The sequence below is a fragment of the Coregonus clupeaformis genome, chromosome 24 (genome assembly GCF_020615455.1).
Source record: "Coregonus clupeaformis isolate EN_2021a chromosome 24, ASM2061545v1, whole genome shotgun sequence".
Classification (NCBI taxonomy): Eukaryota; Metazoa; Chordata; class Actinopteri; order Salmoniformes; family Salmonidae; genus Coregonus; species Coregonus clupeaformis.
The window spans coordinates 22,073,453-22,093,129 of NC_059215.1; the positions used below are offsets into that span (position 1 = coordinate 22,073,453).

The 19,677-nt window shown below is 42.7% G+C and overlaps 1 protein-coding gene across 5 annotated transcripts in view; it reads right to left on the bottom strand.

Annotated features, from left to right (window-relative positions):
* LOC121538454 (histone deacetylase 7) overlaps window positions 1–19,437 on the bottom strand; it is a 55,007-nt gene extending 35,570 nt beyond the window's left edge. For 3 of the 5 annotated variants that reach the window (XM_045207089.1, XM_045207090.1, XM_041846473.2), the window contains exon 1: window positions 19,232–19,437. In XM_045207089.1, coding sequence (XP_045063024.1) covers window positions 19,232–19,250 — 19 coding nt within the window. In that variant the 5' untranslated portion in view covers window positions 19,251–19,437. Of the gene's footprint in view, window positions 1–4,215; window positions 5,010–19,231 lie in introns of those variants that run through there. The other 2 variants (XM_041846471.2, XM_041846474.2) reach the window with 2 other exon arrangements.
* Between the last annotated feature and the right edge of the window lie 240 nt (window positions 19,438–19,677).

Here is a 19,677-nt window from a genome sequence, read left to right on the forward strand (position 1 = left end):
TGAGTCGTGGTCTGGCTCATGGGTGGGGAGAGATGGAGGAGAGGAGAGGAAAGCCCCTGGGTGGGGAGAGATGGAGGAGAGGAGAGAAAGGCCCCTGGGTGGGGAGAGATGGAGGAGAGGAGAGGAAAGCCCCTGGGTGGGGAGAGATGGAGGAGAGGAGAGGAAAGCCCCTGGGTGGGGAGAGATGGAGGAGAGGAGAGGAAAGCCCCTGGGTGGGGAGAGATGGAGGAGAGGAGAGGAAAGCCCCTGGGTGGGGGAGAGATGGAGGAGAGGAGAGGAAAGCCCCTGGGTGGGGGAGAGATGGAGGAGAGGAGAGGAAAGCCCCTGGGTGGGGAGAGATGGAGGAGAGGAGAGAAAGGCCCCTGGGTGGGGAGAGATGGAGGAGAGGAGAGGAAAGCCCCTGGGTGGGGAGAGATGGAGGAGAGGAGAGGAAAGCCCCTGGGTGGGGAGAGATGGAGGAGAGGAGAGGAAAGCCCCTGGGTGGGGGAGAGATGGAGGAGAGGAGAGGAAAGCCCCTGGGTGGGGAGAGATGGAGGAGAGGAGAGGAAAGCCCCTGGGTGGGGAGAGATGGAGGAGAGGAGAGGAAAGCCCCTGGGTGGGGAGAGATGGAGGAGAAGAGAGGAAAGCCCCTGGGTGGGGAGAGATGGAGGAGAGGAGAGGAAAGCCCCTGGGTGGGGAGAGATGGAGGAGAGGAGAGGAAAGCCCATGGGTGGGGAGAGATGGAGGAGAGGAGAGAAAGGCCCCTGGGTGGCTAACCCTAAGGTACTGTGAAAACAGAACAGCACAGGCCAGGCCAGCTTGGCAGATACACAGTCATAAAGGAGAGTTTCTGCTACGTTTACTGCTTCCTGAGCAGGAGAGGCTACAGTATAATTCAGTGGTTAAGTTAAACTGCACGAGCACACACAAAAATGCAGATAATGACATCTTTCTGACATCCGTACATCTGCCTGCTCTCTTCTCGCTCTGTCGCTCACTTTTCTTTTTTCTCTTAACCAAGTTTGAGCCCTGAGTCCCTCTGCAGTTATCAAGTTGTTTTTCTCTCCCTCTATCTCTCTCCCCCTCTCCAACTCTGAGACTTTAAACTTTAACAACTGTTCTGGGAAAACCTTTGAAGGGAACACGCCTCATGAATATGCAGTCACACTTTTCTAACTGAATGAACAAAAACAGAAGAGGACATTAAAAGTCTTGGTAACACACACATGCACACACACACACACACACACACTGAATACATAACTGCAAACCCTCAGTCGTTATCAGAGACCAGCAACGCATCAATCTCCAAATCCAGTAAACAAGCCTCAGATCTATAAGTAGATTTATTTTCTTGGTTCCTGGCATTTAAAGTTACCACAGGAAGGCCATTTTATAGACTAGTGGTGCTCTGTGAACAGCCATGTTCTATTAAAGCAAAGGGGATTTTGTCTATTGGAGACATTGCGGTATCAGACTTTCAACCATAAACTTTAAGCAAGAGAAAAAGAGAGAGAAGGGGTGATGTGGAGGATGGAGAGACAGGTGAGACTATGATTCCCTGCTTGTCGTTATAGAAACAGCCTCTCACACTAACTGATCTATGTGATCTGACTACCAGAGAATGGTAGAGAGGAGAGCCATAATACATCCTGTGAAAGCAGCTCTCCGTGGCCTCTGCTCTTTTCTAGTGGTCTACATTACACAGGCCAGACGGCGGAGACGAAGGGGGATCGCATTACCTGCCTGGCAACAACAGGCAATCTGATCCTAGACCAGTACAAGTCTCCCACTGTCATGGGCCTTTGAGTCTGACTGCCAATAGACCACCGCCCAGACCACCACTACCTGAGCAAAGTGACAGACACAGAGCTCCTGGTGCAGAGCTGGAAGTTTAACTTTCTAGCATGTCCAACTGGCCTCAGAGGTAAATGCTATATGTATATGCTGCCGTTACTAAAGCAATTCCTGGACAACTTAAATAGGGACAAGTCACCAGGTTTAACCTTGGCTAATTGATTTGACACGGCAGAATTTACAGGCCTGTGTTACCTCAGGGATCCAGACTCACATTTAACATTCAACAAAGTTTGGTTCCAGAGATCACAAGGTCCGTCCACACAAGGACTATGAGACTAACCATATCAAATTATTTCATGGATCTAAGGCAAACCCTCTGGGCTTTTTCTCTCAAGACAGCAGCGGCGGCGTGGGGGGAAGGAGGGAGTCAGCTGACCCTGGTTTCAACCAGAAACAGGAAACTTGATCTTTACTGCAGCTCCCTTCAAAACAATCTTGCTATTGTTATCTCTCTACATTTTCCTCCTCTCCTGGTATGTTAAGGGAAATGTAAGACTATCTTTTTAGAAGGTTTGCGTGTTCTCATCCTCTTCACTCTTGGTATCACAACCCTTCACTACGTGGTTTCACAAGCAACAGATACCTCATCCAGACAAAGACCAAACCACAGACACATTCTCGATTCCAGACTATAAATAGGCTGGCATGAACCAAATCCAAATGACTAGAAAATATATTTAACTGATACTGAGCTTCATGCTATGGAACGATACACTACCATTACCTGGGCACATAACCCACCACAGACACATTATCTTCCCTCTACAAAAACCCATTGTGGCAGTAGAATCACAACAGGAGGAGCTGAGTAACAACCACAACAAGGTGCTGACTGACCAGAGCCTAGCTTTAATAACCTCATTGACTTAACTTCGTTAAGGGGGTTTGTTGTCTCACATCGGAGCAGCAGCAACAGCTACAGGAGAATGAGAGGCAGTGTCTTCTGATGAACAGGGACAGATTAGAGGGTTGCAAAGCTACCGGTAATTTACCAAAGTTAACGAAATCTTCAGTAATTTTGGTAATTAACAGAAAATCTATGGCAATCCATAGTAACGTTGGTACTTTATACTTTAATAACTTGTTTTATTTATTATGACTCATATATAGTATTCATTTATTTTACCTGTGTCCATAATGTCCATGAGTTTCTAGTAGATAACCCATATGGTTCAAGAGAAAATAGCCTAATTAATGAAAAAAGTATCTAATCAACCATTTTAATTAACTCTGCAACTCTTCCAACTATTGACTTTCTTCACAACTGCCACCAGTTTGACACCAAAAACATTGACAACAAATACATATTGACATAGTCAAATAAATACACCATATTAAACCCCAATGATATTCACTAAGTTGGAGGATGATGTTTTACAGCTTTGTTATTCTATTTTTTAAATAATCTTATTTAATTATTTAAACTACTGTATTTTACAAGACCACACAGAGGGCCAGGCATTATAACAGACACCTGTGATCATCTGAAGTACCAAAAGGGCTACTAGATGTCTTGTGATAGATTACATAAAATCCATGAAAGATGCCCAAATTCTGTTTATTTACTGGTAAACTAATATACCCTCCTTTTGCAACCCTAGACAGATTAGAGGGACACAAAAGAGAAGGGCCGTGTAAATTGGCCCGGACTGACACATGAAATGGGACACTGCAGCTTTGGCCATGACCTCACTGTGTTTTTCCAGGAAGATGGACTCCTTTGCATGGATGGAACATAAGCCTGGCACAGCAAGAGCTAGGGCTATCACTCCGATCTAATGCACACTCCGATTTTAGCTCTCAGTGCCAACTATTCCACACACATAATAGGCATGTTATTCTTTATCAACAAAAAAAACATACGCTGTACATGTATTACTTATTCATATGTTATTCTGGGAGTACTTTGTGGTGTGAGAACATAAGAACATAGGATCCCCTAGCCAATGTCACCCTATTGTAGTCTTGATGCGCTCGCGCGTGTCTGTGTGTTGCTCTAAAAGTAAATCTATCTAGAGAATCATGCTAGCGACAAATCATGAAGAAAATAAAAACATGTTCATTAGCAGCATAGAACCCAACACAATTGTTCCATATTTGTCAGTGCATAGATTGTTATCTACCTACAAAATAAACTAGGTCTGAAAGTTTCTGACAAATGCATAACTTTTGAGACCTGTTCAAACAACCTTGAATAATTGGTTGTGGATTACTAATTTGCAAACAGATGTAGTCATTCTAAATTTATGGCTCATTCTGGAGGAAAACATAATAATAATGGTAAGTCTATTATTCTGAAGACAGAGGTGATATGTGGCAATGAGATGTTACATATTTGTTATTGCACGGTTCAAGTGACAAGTTTAGGGGGCCTACCTGACACTCTTGAAAAAAAGCTGTCCCGTCGGTCTTTGTCTACCGTAGGTCCCGACGCCGTGATTCCATCTGCAGACAGCTAAATTCAAGTATATGAAAAGTGTAGGCTGTCTAAAACAAAGGACTTTACACAGCTTTCAGAAAAGTGTAAGAGACATTTTCCGACAAAGGTATTGCTTCACGAACTAATTTGTAACAATTCAGCAGTGGAATTCATCTCTCACTCCGAGAAAAGCTGTTGCCCTGACCTGAACATCTGCTTAGAGAGGACTCCATGGAAACAAGAAGGACGGCCCCGCTAGGATACGATGGTTGTAGCCCCATTGAAATTGACTTGTGTTTCGAAATGTAGCCTAGCTATCTATTTCTAGAATGACAGACCTGACTGCACCGCACGCACCAATAACAGGCTACATTCTCGCAGGTAGATTAGCCTACTGCTGCAATACTGTATAACACAGAACAATTATCTGAGCTCCACAAGTTATGCACATGAAAGAAAATGTGTTACCTTGTAAGAATAAGTCACAACAATGCAACAGGTTCTAAATCCAAATTCTAAATCCTCCTCCAAAAAGCCAATGATGTCTGTTACTCGTCCTGTGAAGCCTATTTGTGAAAGGACTGTCTAGTAACATACAGGGAACGGGACCAGGGGCCAAGGATGAGATTCGCCAGTAGGTTACTAGTGAGGGAGAAAGAATGAGTTATCGCAAGCAACTTGGCAAATCCAGCCCCTGAAGAAGACGAAAATAGAAATCTAAGCGGGTAGCATCAAAAATAGCGTTGACATCACACGACTTCTCTCTACCATTGTTTCCGCATAGGAGCTTCCTATTGGTACACTGTAGCCAATCCGAACCACTACTTTTCACTGTCTGAAACTTTGTTCACAGTTTATGTTGTCAGATGGCTTCTACAGCTCCACCTGCTGACATGGCAACCACTGTTTATTGCAACAGAATAACTATGTTACAGCATTCCTCTACTTGCACATTTTGGACAACACTATTATAAACATGTTACAACTTGTGTAATAACGCATATTCCCTGTTCCAAAATGTTTCTCAAAGTAGCATTTTCATGTATGGTTAAAGCTTAATTTGTAAACTTATGACAGCAATCAAGTAAACCCAACAGTATGATAAAGAGTGTTTACAAGTGCTCATTTAGTTATTGGCTCATGTAGCAGGCAGCATAGCAGATAAATATGAAACTGAGATAATACTAAAGTGAAAACGTCATATTTGTCAGCTTTATTTGGGCATCTTTAATTTCTCAGATGAATTCTACAAAATGTCTTAAGTTTTTTTTTTTTTATTGTCATTTAGCAGACGCTCTTATCCAGAGCGACTTACAGTTAGTGCATACATTTTCATACTGGCCCCCCGTGGGAAACGAACCCACAACCCTGGCGTTGCAAACGCCATGCTCTACCAACTGAGCTACACGGGGTGAGTGCATAGCGAACTAGGAAATGGTGCTCCTTGACCAATACCTTTCTCCTCATGTTATAGATGAGTCACAACACAGACTAATGTTTCTTGGAAGAGGAATTAATAGTTAACAAGGGCTTTCTGTCTATCTCTCAGACAAGATAGCCCATACACATTCCTTTACCTCTTCCTGTGACCCTGATGCTTTGTAAACAGTAACGATATAAACAGTGATGTTTAGATTAAAACACTCAAATGACAGAGTTGTCTGCATAGTTTGCAGAGAAGCGTAGAATACAATGTGAGGGTTTGAGATGGGAGTTGAGCATCACCTGCATGGGCTGTGTGTGTTTTGAGGATAGGAAATGACAAAGTGCTCAACGAGATGAAAGAGTTTAGTTTATCTTTAAAAGGCTGTTTTCCCGGCTTGAGCACTGCTTTTATTTCCACTCAGCATCTGTGATCCAGTTTCCAAGCTCAACAGTAAAACAAACTGTTCATGCACACCAAAAACGAAACCTAATGCAGGCTGTGCTCTGGCCCATACTCGCCTTTAAATGCGTAAGCTCAGGGGGAGCCCAGCACCCTTACCAGAAATCCTCCCAAAGTGTGGGTGTTTATGAATGTGTGCGCGTGTGGTTTGTCTTGTCAATTACACAATCCCCCAGTCTGAATCACATCCGGTATGAGCTGAAAATAACGAGACCACAGTGTGTGCGACAGTAAAACGGCACAGCAGTCTAGCAGCCCACAGCGAGGCACACGCACACACACACACACACACACACCAGTGGAGGCTCCTCAGAGGAGGAAGGGGAGGACCATTCTCGTCAGTGAATTTCATAAAAATAAAAATAGTGAAATATTGAAAAAGTTACGGTTAGATAAAACTATAATACATATATTCATGTCACCAAATAATTAATTAAAACACACTGTTTTGCAATGAAGGTCTACAGTAGCCTCAACAGCAATCTCTGGTGTAGCGCTATGGTGTAGCCGGAGGACAGCTAGTTTCCGTCCTCCTCTGGGTACATTGACAACAATACAAAACCTAGGAGGCTCATGGTTCTCACCCCTTCCATAGACTTACACAGTAACTATGACAACTTCCGGAGGATGTCCTCCAACCTATCAGAGCTCTTGTAGCATGAACTGACATGTTGTCCACACAATCAAAGGATCAGAGAATGAATCTAGTACTGAAAGCATAAGCTACAGCTAGCTAGCACTGCAGTGCATAAAATGTGGTGAGTAGTTGACTCAAAGAGAGAAAGACAATAGCTGAACACATTTATTTCTTCAAAAATGAAGGAGAAGCAAGAGTGAGAGAGATAGCTATATTTTGTTGTATATTTTTCACTTTCTTAGCTAGCGAATGCAGCTAGCTAGTTTAGTCTACTCAAACACCCAGCTCAAACAGAGAGGGATGCTATGTTAGCTAGCTGGCTATGGCTATCCAACACCAGAATTCTTCCAAGTCTAGGCAAGCTTTTGGTTTTATAAATGTACTGCTACCGGGACCTGCCGGTGTAACTGCTAAACTGCTTGCTGTACACTGTACTGCATGGTTGTAGCGGATTTACTAACCATTTGTGGAGCCACAAGATGGAGCTGCTTTAGTTTGGCCTGTGTCTTTAATAGAGTGGAAAATTTAAGTGTGGCTTTTTTTTGTTTCTTAAATGGAAGCAAAATTTGGATAAACATACCTGAATCTGTCCAATAGAAACTCGTTTGCAACTGTTAGACTAATGATTGCACCGTAGATCAGCTAGATGCAGGCAAGAGTGTGCAAGGCCGCCTTGCCAAGGCGGTATTGAAAGTCACTGTCTGTCTCTTTAATGACTAAACATTCTCTCGACCTGTGCACCTACATTGTAAACTTTCATTCGTAGGCTAGGTTGAAGCAACCTCATGATGAGTATAGGGAAAAATCAAGTATCATGAAGTAGCCTAAACCAGGACTCTCCAACCCTGTTCCTGGAGAGCTACCGTCCTGTAGGGTTTCGCTCCAACCCCAATCTAGCACACCTGATTCTAATAATTAGCTTGTTGATAAGTTGAATCAGTTAGTTACAACTGGGGTTGGAGTGAAACCCTACAGGAGTGTAGCTCTCCAGGAACAGGGTTGGAGAACCCTGTTCCTGGAGAAATAAGGCCATGCTCCTAAATAAAGAAAATCATCCTCCCTCATCTTAAACGGCACCGACCGCCACTGCACACACACATATGATCACAAACACAGGCAGAAGTTTAGGCTCACAGGGGGTGAGGCACTGACCAACGTGAGCCACGCTGTATGTAACACCCAAATGGAAAAGACAGCAGCGGCCAATCTGTTTCTCTAGACTGATGCTAAACTGTTTTACTTTCCCCAGATGAAGCAGTGCCTGATTCTTAATCACAATCTTTGAAAGCCACTGTAACACACTCTTAGGATTTCAAATTGATCCAAAATGTCCAAAACAGAAGCTAGACTCAGAGAGGACCCAGTGAAAATGTTGAAATTTATGTTTTAAAGAATCTTAACAGTTCAGATTTCAGTTAATTTGAGAGGAAGAGGCCTCTGTGTTAGTTCTATATGTACAGGATGTGGTCAGCTGTGTGCTATATGTGCGTAGTTGCCTCCCACCTGCACAATTTCACAAGCTGACAAGGATTCTCTCTCACACACACACAGTTTTAAAATGTCAGATCACTACGCAAAATAAGTCAAAGCTTCCAAAAAGATGCAAGATGAGTACTGTCAAATACATTTCCCAAACCAAGTTCCACAGCCTCGCACACCTCTTAATTACATTAGAATAGTCATGATGTTTACAACTTTTCTGTACAGTCCAAGTCAATAACATAGATACAGATATTATTTTAGGCCTTTCAGGACCAGACCTGGCAACCTCTGCCCCAGATCACAAGGTGGTCCAGAGAGGATGGAGGCAGGGCAGCAGACAGGGATGGAGGGAGAAGGAAGCCAGGATGAAGGCAGCCATTGTCTGGCCCCCTGGGACACCATGCTCCATGCTGTGGCACCATGCGGCACATGGGTTAGAGTAAACACTGAGCCCAGCCTCTAGCATAAACCTTCAGTACTGGTTATTGTCTCTGAGCAGGCAGGCAGGCAAACGCACACACGCGCACTGTAAAATCATGTCCCTCAATGAAATACAAGGTCAAATTTAGATTCAGCTAAATTTATCAATTTAATTAGATCGTCTTTGTCAGCCCTACTTCACAGAATGGCAGCAACAGAGCAATCAACTGGTAGCCTATGTATTTTTGCTGAAATTAAGTTGCTGATAATGACATGCCTGATGTGATAATTTAAATCAAAGTCAATCATGTGACTCGAAAGGGATGAAAACCATGCTAAAACTGAACAAAAACAACAGCACAGAAATCAATGGCACTGGAATCTAAACTATATAAGGTTCTATCTGCACAAAGTTGATTCTGAGATAACTGGCTTTAAAGTTCCGAACCCTCATTGGTTTGAATGGTTTTAGCAATTTTTATATTGCATTATTTTGAACTTAACATGAATTGGGGTATTTAGAGTACTATACAGGTAGAGAACATTGAACAGAACAAGGCCATGTCAATAACTAAATGTTGCCAAAAATGCAGATAGAACCTTATAGTCCCAACCTTGCGACATACCTTCATACACATACAGTATACATACAGTATACAGAAGTGTACGTCAGTGTTCAGTCAGGCACACACAACACAAGCACAGTGCGTCTTTGTCATTGTGACCGTTAGTGAAACACCTTGGCCCCCGAATGCCTGCCAGCCTGCAAACCCAGTCATGAAACAACTATATCCGATTACATCTCTCTCTGCCTGCCCTGGCCTCAATGCATCTACTCTACGCTCGTCTCCAACACACAGAAACACGCACACACTCATTCACAATTAGGGACTTTTCATTTTTCCGATGTCTAGTATAATGTCTGATCAAGATGACCAGGGGAAGGGGTAGCGTAGCTATAAAGCCATCCATTTATGGAGTTTATTCCAATTCGATGTGGCATTCAGCTACCGGGAGATCAGAGGTTGCCAACAGTGGTGGTTGTTGAGTGTAAAGTGTCAGGAAGACAGCCTGCAGATCACCACAACTCATGTAACACCATGCCTCTCAACTGATCTTTACACACACAACTTAACATGCTGTTGTATAAATTATGCCTTGTAGGTCTATTCCATTACCACTGAACAAATTATCAAGATAAAAGTTCAGAGATCTTAAGTGTCTATAGTTTAAGAAATAATAGAAATATTGTATTCTCACTGTATCAAAATATAGACATGGTTGTGAATGTGTTTCTTACTGAATAGAGCTTTTTAGAATTAAAATTTGCGAATTTTCAGCTATATTTATAAACCGTATACACTACCGGTCAAAAGTTTTAGAACACCCACTCATTCAAGGGCTCGTCTTTATTTTTATTATTTTCTACATTGTAGAATAATAGTGAAGACATCAAAACTATAAAATAACACATATAGAATCATGTAGTAACCAAAAAAGTGTTAAACAAATCAAAATATATTTTATAATTGAGATTCTTCAAATAGCCACCCTTTGCTTTGATGACAGCTTTGCACACTCTTGGCATTCTCTCAACCAGCTTCATGAGGTAGTCACCTGGAATGCATTCTTTCTTAATGCATTTGAGCCAATCAGTTGTGTTGTGACAAGGTGTGTGTGTGTTAAACAGAAGATAGCCCTATTTGGTAAAAGACCAAGTCCATATTATGGCAAGAACAGCTCAAATAAGCAAAGAGAAGCGACAGTCCATTACTTTAAGACATGACGGTCAGTCAATACGGAACATTTCAAGAACTTTTAAAGTTTCTTCAAGTGCAGTCGCAAAGACCATCAAGCGCTATGATGAAACTGGCTCTCATGAGGACCACCACAGGAATGTGAGACCCAAAGTTACCTCTGCTGCAGAGGATAAGTTCATTAGAGTTACCAGCCTCAGAAATTGCAGCCCAAATAAATGCTTCACAGAGTTCAAGTAACAGACATCTCAAAGTCAACTGTTCAGAGGACTGTGTGAATCAGGCCTTCATGGTCGAATTACTGCAAAGATACCACTACTAAAGGACACCAATAAGAAGAAGAGACCTGCTTGGGCCAAGAAACACGAGCAATGGACATTAGACCGGTGGAAATGTGTCCTTTGGTCTGGAGTCCAAATTGGAGATTTTTGGTTCCAACCACCGTGTCTTTGTGAGACGCGATGTGGGTGAACGGATTATCTCCGCATGTGTATTTCCCACCGCAAAGCATGGAGGTGGTGGTGTTATGGTGTGGGGGTGCTTTGCTGGTGACACTGTCTGTGATTTATTTAGAATTCAAGGCACACTTAACCAGCATGGCTACCACAGCATTCTGCAGCGATATGCCATACCATCTGGTTTGGGCTTAGTGGGACTATCATTTGTTTTTCAACAGGACAATGACCCAACACACCTCCAGGCTGTGTAAGGGCTATTTTACCAAGAAGGAGAGTGATGGAGTGCTGCATCAGATGACCTGGCCTCCACAATCACCCGACCTCAACCAAATTTGGATGGTTTGGGATGAGTCGGACCGCGGAGTGAAGGAAAAGCAGCCAACAAGCGCTCAGCATATGTGGGAACTCCTTCAAGACTGTTGGAAAAGCATTCCAGGTGAAGCTGGTTGAGAGAATGCCAAGAGTGTGCAAAGCTGTCATCAAGGCAAAGGGTGGCTATTTGAAGAATCTCAAATATAACATATATTTTGATATTCTACAATGTAGAACATAGTAAAAATAAAGAAAAACCCTTGAATGAGTAGGTGTTCTAAAACAGTTGACCGGTAGTGTATATTTGTGTGAAATATGTTTTCCTGCCGTGAATCACTTCTATTCTGTGCTTAAATGAGAACCGAGGCACTAAGCCCTCCTAAAGCAGCAAGTTGGTAATTACGAGCATTTTAATTCAATATAGAAACGGATATAACTACATTAGAGTTCTGTGGACCAGCTGTTAAGAGACTTTCCACTGAATCAAATTTCATGAGGCTGTTTCGATCAAGGCACTGTTGGGCTTTATGTTAGCTACATATGTGGACAGTATACATGTCTGCTTGTGAAAATTCAGTACCGTGCATTTACTTGTGTGTATATAAATGAGATCATTTTAGATCTGTGAAGTATGACTCATATTTCACCAATATGAAACACAATACACAATGGTGTGAATAGTATCAGTCCTGTAGTGAATATAAGCAGAAGTCCTCCTGGTAAATGTCCTGGCACAGAAAAACCAGGCTGTGGGAGAGTGAAACAGAGAAATATACACTGAGTGTACAAAACATTAAGTATGTTTTGTACACTCAGTGTATGTATGTAAATTGATAGGCTTATACTTTGTTACTGCAGTGTGAGAGAAAAAATTTTAAGGTGGAAAGGGAGATAAGGAGGGAGGAGTGAGCAATGTGTCTGCTGTGAGGATGTGGGGTCCCAGTGGCCATCATGGTCCTTCTCTTTAAGAAGCCAACAGGAATGTGAAGAATATTGGATAAGGAGTTATGGAAGCAGCAGCAGCAGTCATACAGTTATACCATTAACAGTATGGCGGGGGAGAGAGAGAGCATAGAGAATGACATAGGTAGAAGGGACTTTTGTGCAGGACAGTTTTTTGGAGATTGAGAATGAATACTAAAATGGGATCAGTGGAAGTTTAGAGAAGGGTGGAGTCGCACGCCTGTGTGTGTGTATATGCGTGTACTGTGTGTGAGTGTTTGAAAGAGGTTGACAGAAATTGGATAACAGGGTGTGCTAGCTTTATAAAAGCAGGGAGCAACAGTGAGGGAGGGTGTGGTCAGGGTTTACAGTACAGGATTCTGACTCATTCCACATGTACACCAAGCCAATATTCCAATGCTACTGCAAGAATCCGAACTCTCTGACAAGCACTCAGCACTTTGGTGGAAATCCCATGTTACAAGTTTTAAATGAGAAAAGATGGTTAAGAACGTGACATTTTTCAGGGGTCTTCTTTGGTTTTATGATAAACATGATAAAACAAATACAATACTCTCCTCCTAACCCTGTGTGTGGATCTGCACAATATTGTAAAACTACTGTGCACCCTGTTTGTTGTAAAACTATGCAATCAAATCTCTGTTACATGGCTACATGAAGAAACAGTGGAACCGGAACCAGTTCAGTAAAATCCTGTCACTGAGGCAAAGTTCCATCAGGTTTATTTACAGTAGTATCCCTTCATCTTACAGTACAGAAACCAAAACATCTCTGGTACACATACAGTATGAGTCAAAAGTCTGAACACACACCTACTCATTCAAGGGTTTTTCTATATTTTTACTATGTTCTACATTGTAGAATAATAGTGAAGACATCAAATCTATGAAATAACACACATGGAATCATGTAGTAACCAAAAAAGTGTTAAACAAATTAAAATATATTTGAGATTCTTCAAAGTAGCCACCCTTTGCCTTGATGACAGCTTTGCACACTCTTGGCATTCTCTCAACCAGCTTCACCTGGAATGCTTTTCCAACAGTCTTGAAGGAGTTCCCACATAGAGTTAAAGTCGGAAGTTTACATACACCTTAGCCAAATACATTTAAACTCAGTTTTTCACAATTCCTGACATTTAATCCTAGTAAAAGTTAGGATCACCACTTTATTTTAAGAACATGAAATGTCAGAATAATAGTAGAGAGAATTATTTATTTCAACTTTTATTTCTTTCATCACATTCCCAGTGGGTCAGAAGTTTACATACATTCAATTAGTATTTGGTAGTATTGCCTTTAAATTGTTTAACTTGGGTCAAACGTTTTGGGTAGCCTTCCACAAGCTTCCCACAATAAGTTGGGTGAATTTTGGCCCATTCCTCCTGACAGAGCTGGTGTAACTGAGTCAGGTTTGTAGGCCTCCTTGCTAGCACACACTTTTTCAGTTCTGCCCACACATTTTCTATAGGATTGAGGTCAGGTCTTTGTGATGGCCACTCCAATACCTTGACTTTGTTGTCCTTAAGTCATTTTGCCACAACTTTGGAAGTATGCTTGGGGTCATTGTCCATTTGGTAGACCCATTTGCGACCAAGCTTGAACTTCCTGACTGATGTCTTGAGATGTTGCTTCAATATATCCACATCATTTTCCTTCCTCATGATGTCATCTATTTTGTGAAGTGCACCAGTCCCTCCTGCAGCAAAGCACCCCCACAGCATGATGCTGCCACCCCCGTGCTTCAGTCAACTTAGTGTATGTAAACTTCTGACCCACTAGAATTGTGATAGAGTGAATTATAAGTGAAATAATCTGTTTGTAAACAATTGTTGGAATAATTACTTGTGTCATGCACAAAGTAGATGTCCTAACCGACTTGCCAAAACTATAGTTTTTTAACAAGAAATTTGTGGAGTGGTTGAAAAACAAGTTTTAATGACTCCAACCTAAGTGTATGTAAACTTCCGACTTCAACTGTATGCTGAGCGCTTGTTGGCTGCTTTTCCTTCACTCTGTGGTCCAACTCATCCCAAACCATCTCAATTGGGTTGAGGTCGGGTGATTGTGGAGGCCAGGTCATTTGATGCAGCACTACATCAATCTCCTTCTTGGTCAAATAGCCCTTACACAGCCTGAGGTGTGTTGGGTCATTGTCCTGTTGAAAAACAAATAATAGTCCCACTAAGCGCAAACCAGGTGGGATGGCGTATCTCTGCAGAATGCTGTAGTAGCCATTCTGGTTAAGTGTGCCTTGAATTCTAAATAAATCACAGACAGAGTCACCAGCAAAGTACCCCCACACCATCACACCTCCATGCTTCACGGTGAGAACCACATATGCGGAGATCATCCGTTCACCTACTCTGCGTTTCACAAAGACACGGCGGTTGGAATCAAAAGTCGCACATTTGGACTCATCAGACCAAAGGACAGATTTCCACTGGTCTAATGTCTATTGCTCGTGTTTTTTGGCCCAAGCAAGTGTCTTCTTCTTATTGGTGTGCTTTGGTAGTGGTATCTTATCAGCAATTCGACCATGAAGGCCTGATTCACACAGTCTTCTCTGAACAGTTGATGTTGAGATGTGTCTGTTACTTGAACTCTGTGAAGCATTTATTTGGGCTGCAATTTCTGAGGCTGGTAACTCTAATGAACTTATCCTCTGCAGCAGAGGTAACTCTGGGTCTTCCTTTCCTGTAGCGGTCCTCATGAGTATCAGTTTAATCATAGCACTTGATGGTTTTTGCGACTGCACTTGAAGAAACTTTAAAAGTTCTTGACATTTTCCGGATTGACTGACCTTCATGTCTTAAAGTAATGATGGACTGTCTTTTCTCTTTGCTTATTTGAGCTGTTCTTGCCATAATATGGACTTGGTATTTTACCAAATAGGGCTATCTTCTGTATACCACCCCTACCTTGTCACAACACAACTGATTGGCTCAAACGCAATAAGAAGGAAATAAATTCCACAAATTAACTTTTAAGAAGGCACACCTGTTAATTGAAATTCATTCCAGGTGAAGCTGGTTGAAAGAATACCAAGAGTGTGCAAAGCTGTCATCAAGGCAAAGGGTGGCTATTTGAAGAATCTCAAATATAAAATATATTTTGATTTGTTTAACACTTTTTTGGCTACTACATGATTTCATATGTGTTATTTCATAGTTTTGATGTCTTCACTATTATTCTACAATGTAGAAAATAGTCGAAGTATAGAAAAACCCTTGAATTAGTAGGTGTGTCCAAACTTTTGACTGGTACATTACTAACTGTAGTGGAAACCAATTAGGAGCATGATGATCAGCATATGTCAGTTGGCCCTCGCTTATCGGTCACACACCCCCTGAACTGCACGTACATCATCTAGTTCATACACAGATACTTAAAAAACACATAGACACAGGGACACTCATAACACATTTTACATGGGTTTTTAGTGTCCATTCATTCACTAAGGTGGTGGGCGGGTGTGTGAGCGCGAGCGTCTGAAACATACAGCTAGCCGTGTCAGAGGCCTAACTGGAAAGTCTTGGTTAGAGCAGCTCATCCTCGACATTATCAGCAGCTCTGTTCACACTCTCAGTACACCACCAGGCTCATAGAGTCACTTTCCAAAACAAAGGAAAACAGCCCACTCGGGGGTCTCTCTAGAATAGTCATCAACCTCAACTGTTGTCATGAAATGAAACTAAAGATAGAGACAGGGATAATCTATTAAATTCAACATTAGGTGGTATGTCTGATGAGTTTAACATGAGTACATACCTCATATATATGAATACTATAGGAAAGGACTATGAGTATATATTTGATGGTATACCTTTTGCAATTTTTTATATTGATTAATACAGATACCAAATGTAGCAAGTTCCAGTCATAGCTCAATGCAAAGTAAATCTCCTTCTCAAATGGAACTTGACACTGATTTCATGAATTATTTTCTAGACATATCAAAATGGTACGAGAGAATAAAATAGCCCAGTGGGAATCCCAGAGGGGCACCTCAATAACTGTATCAACATTCAGAATGAGATTTCACATCTCAACTCACACCATTCTCAACAATAACAAGTCAAACGAGGTGGGTGTTGGAAATGGAGATCCAAAAATAGCCTGTCATTCTCGATCCCTCTTGCGGTCTTTCCTTTGTCTCTCTTTGCATCGGTTACTTTTATGATGCCAAGGAAACTGTTGCCTATCTGCCTATCTAGTCCTTGAACTGTATGTACCTAGATTTATATAAAATGTCACACAAGTACTAAGTTAAAATACTTTCTGATTGTAACAATCAACTTTGTTCAAATCCTTTTAGGACATGCGCATGTTATCAGGCCTGAGGTTTTTTAGCAGAACTTCAGCATCTGTAGTTACACTGTATCACCAGAGGAGGGCGGGCAGTAAGGTAGTAAACCACTCCAGTGTTTTATCTATCTCCTCTGAACCATCTGCTGCCCTGTAGCTTCATCTTCTCCATGACCCCTCTAACTCCACCTCATTCATCTCAGCCCTGGTCTCTCAACCCCTTCATCTGAATCACCTCTTCACTTAAAGACTTCATCTGGATTCCACAGGGATAAGAACATCTCTGGAATACCAAACAAAACAAAACAACGCGTAGGCTATAATTTCCCAACTTCCATATTTTTATTCACTAGGCACAATCAGGCCTACCATTGTCTATTGTCCAACATCAAATACGCCAAACAAGTGTGCCATAGATACACAACCCTTGGATGGCAACATGCAAACATTGTGTCACTCCATGTGTTTTGAGATGTGAGTGACATTTTACACCAGACCAATACCCACCCTGCCCCCCACCTTCACTCTCAGCTTTGACTCCAAGCTCCAACACAGCCCTCCATGCCTGGGAATAGAGGGGAGAGAGAACCATATCCTGACAGGATATCCTGCCCTGAACTCCTGCTCCTGGGCTCCATGTGACCCTTTAACCCTTCCTGACCTACAGCCATAGCCACAGCTCAGACCCAGCACACACAGCCACTGTGCACCCTCCACACCACTATGCTACCTCCAGTCTGAATGAGGTGTTACTCAGTAGGGCATTAAATCACAGCCACTCTGATCAAAATAATTGTGTGCGGGTGTGTGTTCATTCGTATCCATGTGTGTTTGTTGCAAGCTGTTCACGTGCTGAGAGTGGAAGGAGGTTCCCAGCGGACACAGCACAGGGTTGCCCAGAGACTGGAGTGGAAATCAACACTTCCTGCCAGGACAGGAAGGGCTACTGCTGTTGCCCCTTATCACTTACTACACAGGCTGCCCTGCCAGCAGGGAGGAAGAGGGCTGGGGAGAGAGATGGATTAGTGACAGACAGTGACAGTCAGATTGAGGGAGAAGACAAAGGCTACATGGATAGAAAGTTAGATAAATTGATAGGATCAAAAGAGTGGAACGTAAGGGATGTGGACAGGGAATGATAGGCTACTGTAATGATAGGCTACTGCAATGATATTCTACTGCAATGATAGGCTACTGCAATGATATTCTACTGCAATGATAGGCTACTGCAATGATATTCTACTGCAATGATAGGCTACTGCAATGATAGGCTACTGTAATGATAGGCAACTGCAATGATAGGCTACTGTAAAGTGAGGCGCATGCCACATTATCAGCCTGATTAAGGTATCTGTTACGGTCGGTGACAAAAACACACACACACACCCCTAAGATTAGATAGAAAGCATTCTTTGAGATTGTCTGTTTGTATATGAACGTTAAACAAATCCGCATGTGGTTAATTGTGGAGAGTGATCAATTTTGAGTTTGTAGTCACAAGGTGGATGACTGTCACAAGGTGGTTAAATACTGTATGTATCGCCATAACAAACCCCTGGTGTTATCATGATAAAATGCAGGACACCGTCAGCGGCTATGCAGACTTCCCCCAGCCTACGCACAGAGTCAAGTTAACTCTGCTACCCCTCCAACAGTTGTGTATGCAAAGGGTAACAGAGAGATTGAGAGCAGGGTGGGGAAGGTCTCAGCACTCAGCACTTGGGATTGTCCCAGATGGACACAAGCCACTCCCTCCCTTTCAAAACAGCCCATGGCAGAGGCCAGAGCACCCTCCTCTCCTCTCCGGTTCCTAAGCACATGTAAACTAAGGGGATTTAGTGACAACAACAGAATAGCCAAAAACAAATTCCCTCTGCCTTTAGCAGGTCCTCTCTTTGACAATTTGTCTGTCCTCTTAAAGTTAACACACCACAAATGCGGGCTGACTCACTAAAGTGTGGGTGGGTCTGTTTCCAATTTTCTCACCCTTCTGCCCCAAAAAGAAAACGTTCTTCCCAAAACAACAAAACAAGCAACAAAAAAAAGCCACACTTAAATGTTCCACTCTATTAAAGACACAGGCCAAACTAAAGCAGCTCCATCTTGTGGCTCCACAAATGGTTATCATTGTTTTCCTTCCTTTCTTTGAGGGAGCGTGGGAGCACACTCGGAGCAGAGGAGAAACCTGTGCTGAAAACCACAGGAGGAAGCCGGTAACATGAGCAGGGGGCTGCATAATGAGCCGGGGGAGAAGAGAAAAGAGGGAGAGGAGCCAGGGAAAGGGCGAGAATAATAGAGTGAGAGAGCACGTTTACTGGGTACAAACGTAATATCTAAAGCACAGACTTAAAAATAAATAAATAAAGTTTACATAGAACATAAAGTTAATACACCAGTGACTTGTTGCATTAACAGCCAGTTCTCAAACACAAAATAAGACATTTCTACATAGAGACTTTCTCCTTCCACAATCTTAGAAAAATAAGTTATATCTAGAACCTTAAAGGGTTCTTCGGCTGTCCCCATAGGAGAACCCTTTGAATAACCTTTTTTTGGTTGCAGGTAGAACCCTTTTGGTTCCAGGTAGAACCCTTTTGGGTTCCATGTAGAACCCTTTCCACAGAGAGTTCTACCTGGAACCAAAAAGGATGATCCTATGGGGACAGCCGAAGAACCCTTTTTTTCTAGTGCATACTATCACAGACATAAAAACACACTGAAAAGTTAAAGTAGCGCTGAAGCAGGGTCTTACCAGTTCGTAGGGTGAACATCCAGTTAGGGTAGCGTCAGGGTGTCTCTACGGCCATATCCAGTCCACAGCAGGCAGGCAGTGTCAGCTCCCTCTATCCAGGCTAGCAGGGAGAAAGTGAGGGGCGGGAACATAAGGCACAGAGGGAGAGAGTGAGGAAATGGGAGAAGGAGATTAACCACTCTGAGCTGACTGGTGGACTCTCCCTCTCTCTCTCACACAAACAGTCACACGTACGCACAGCCTGTACGCAGTTGGCCCCCCCTATCACTGACTCTGGGGCAGCTTATGTCAGAGTTGCCTCGGAAGCTGAAGCGGAGAGTGGAGGAAGAGAAAGAGAAAGAGAGGATTAGAGTGTGTGTGTAGTGGTGTGTGTGTGCGTGTAGTGGTGTGTGTGTGCGTGTAGTGGTGTGTGTGTGTGTGTAGTGGTGTGAGTGTGTGAGAGAGCG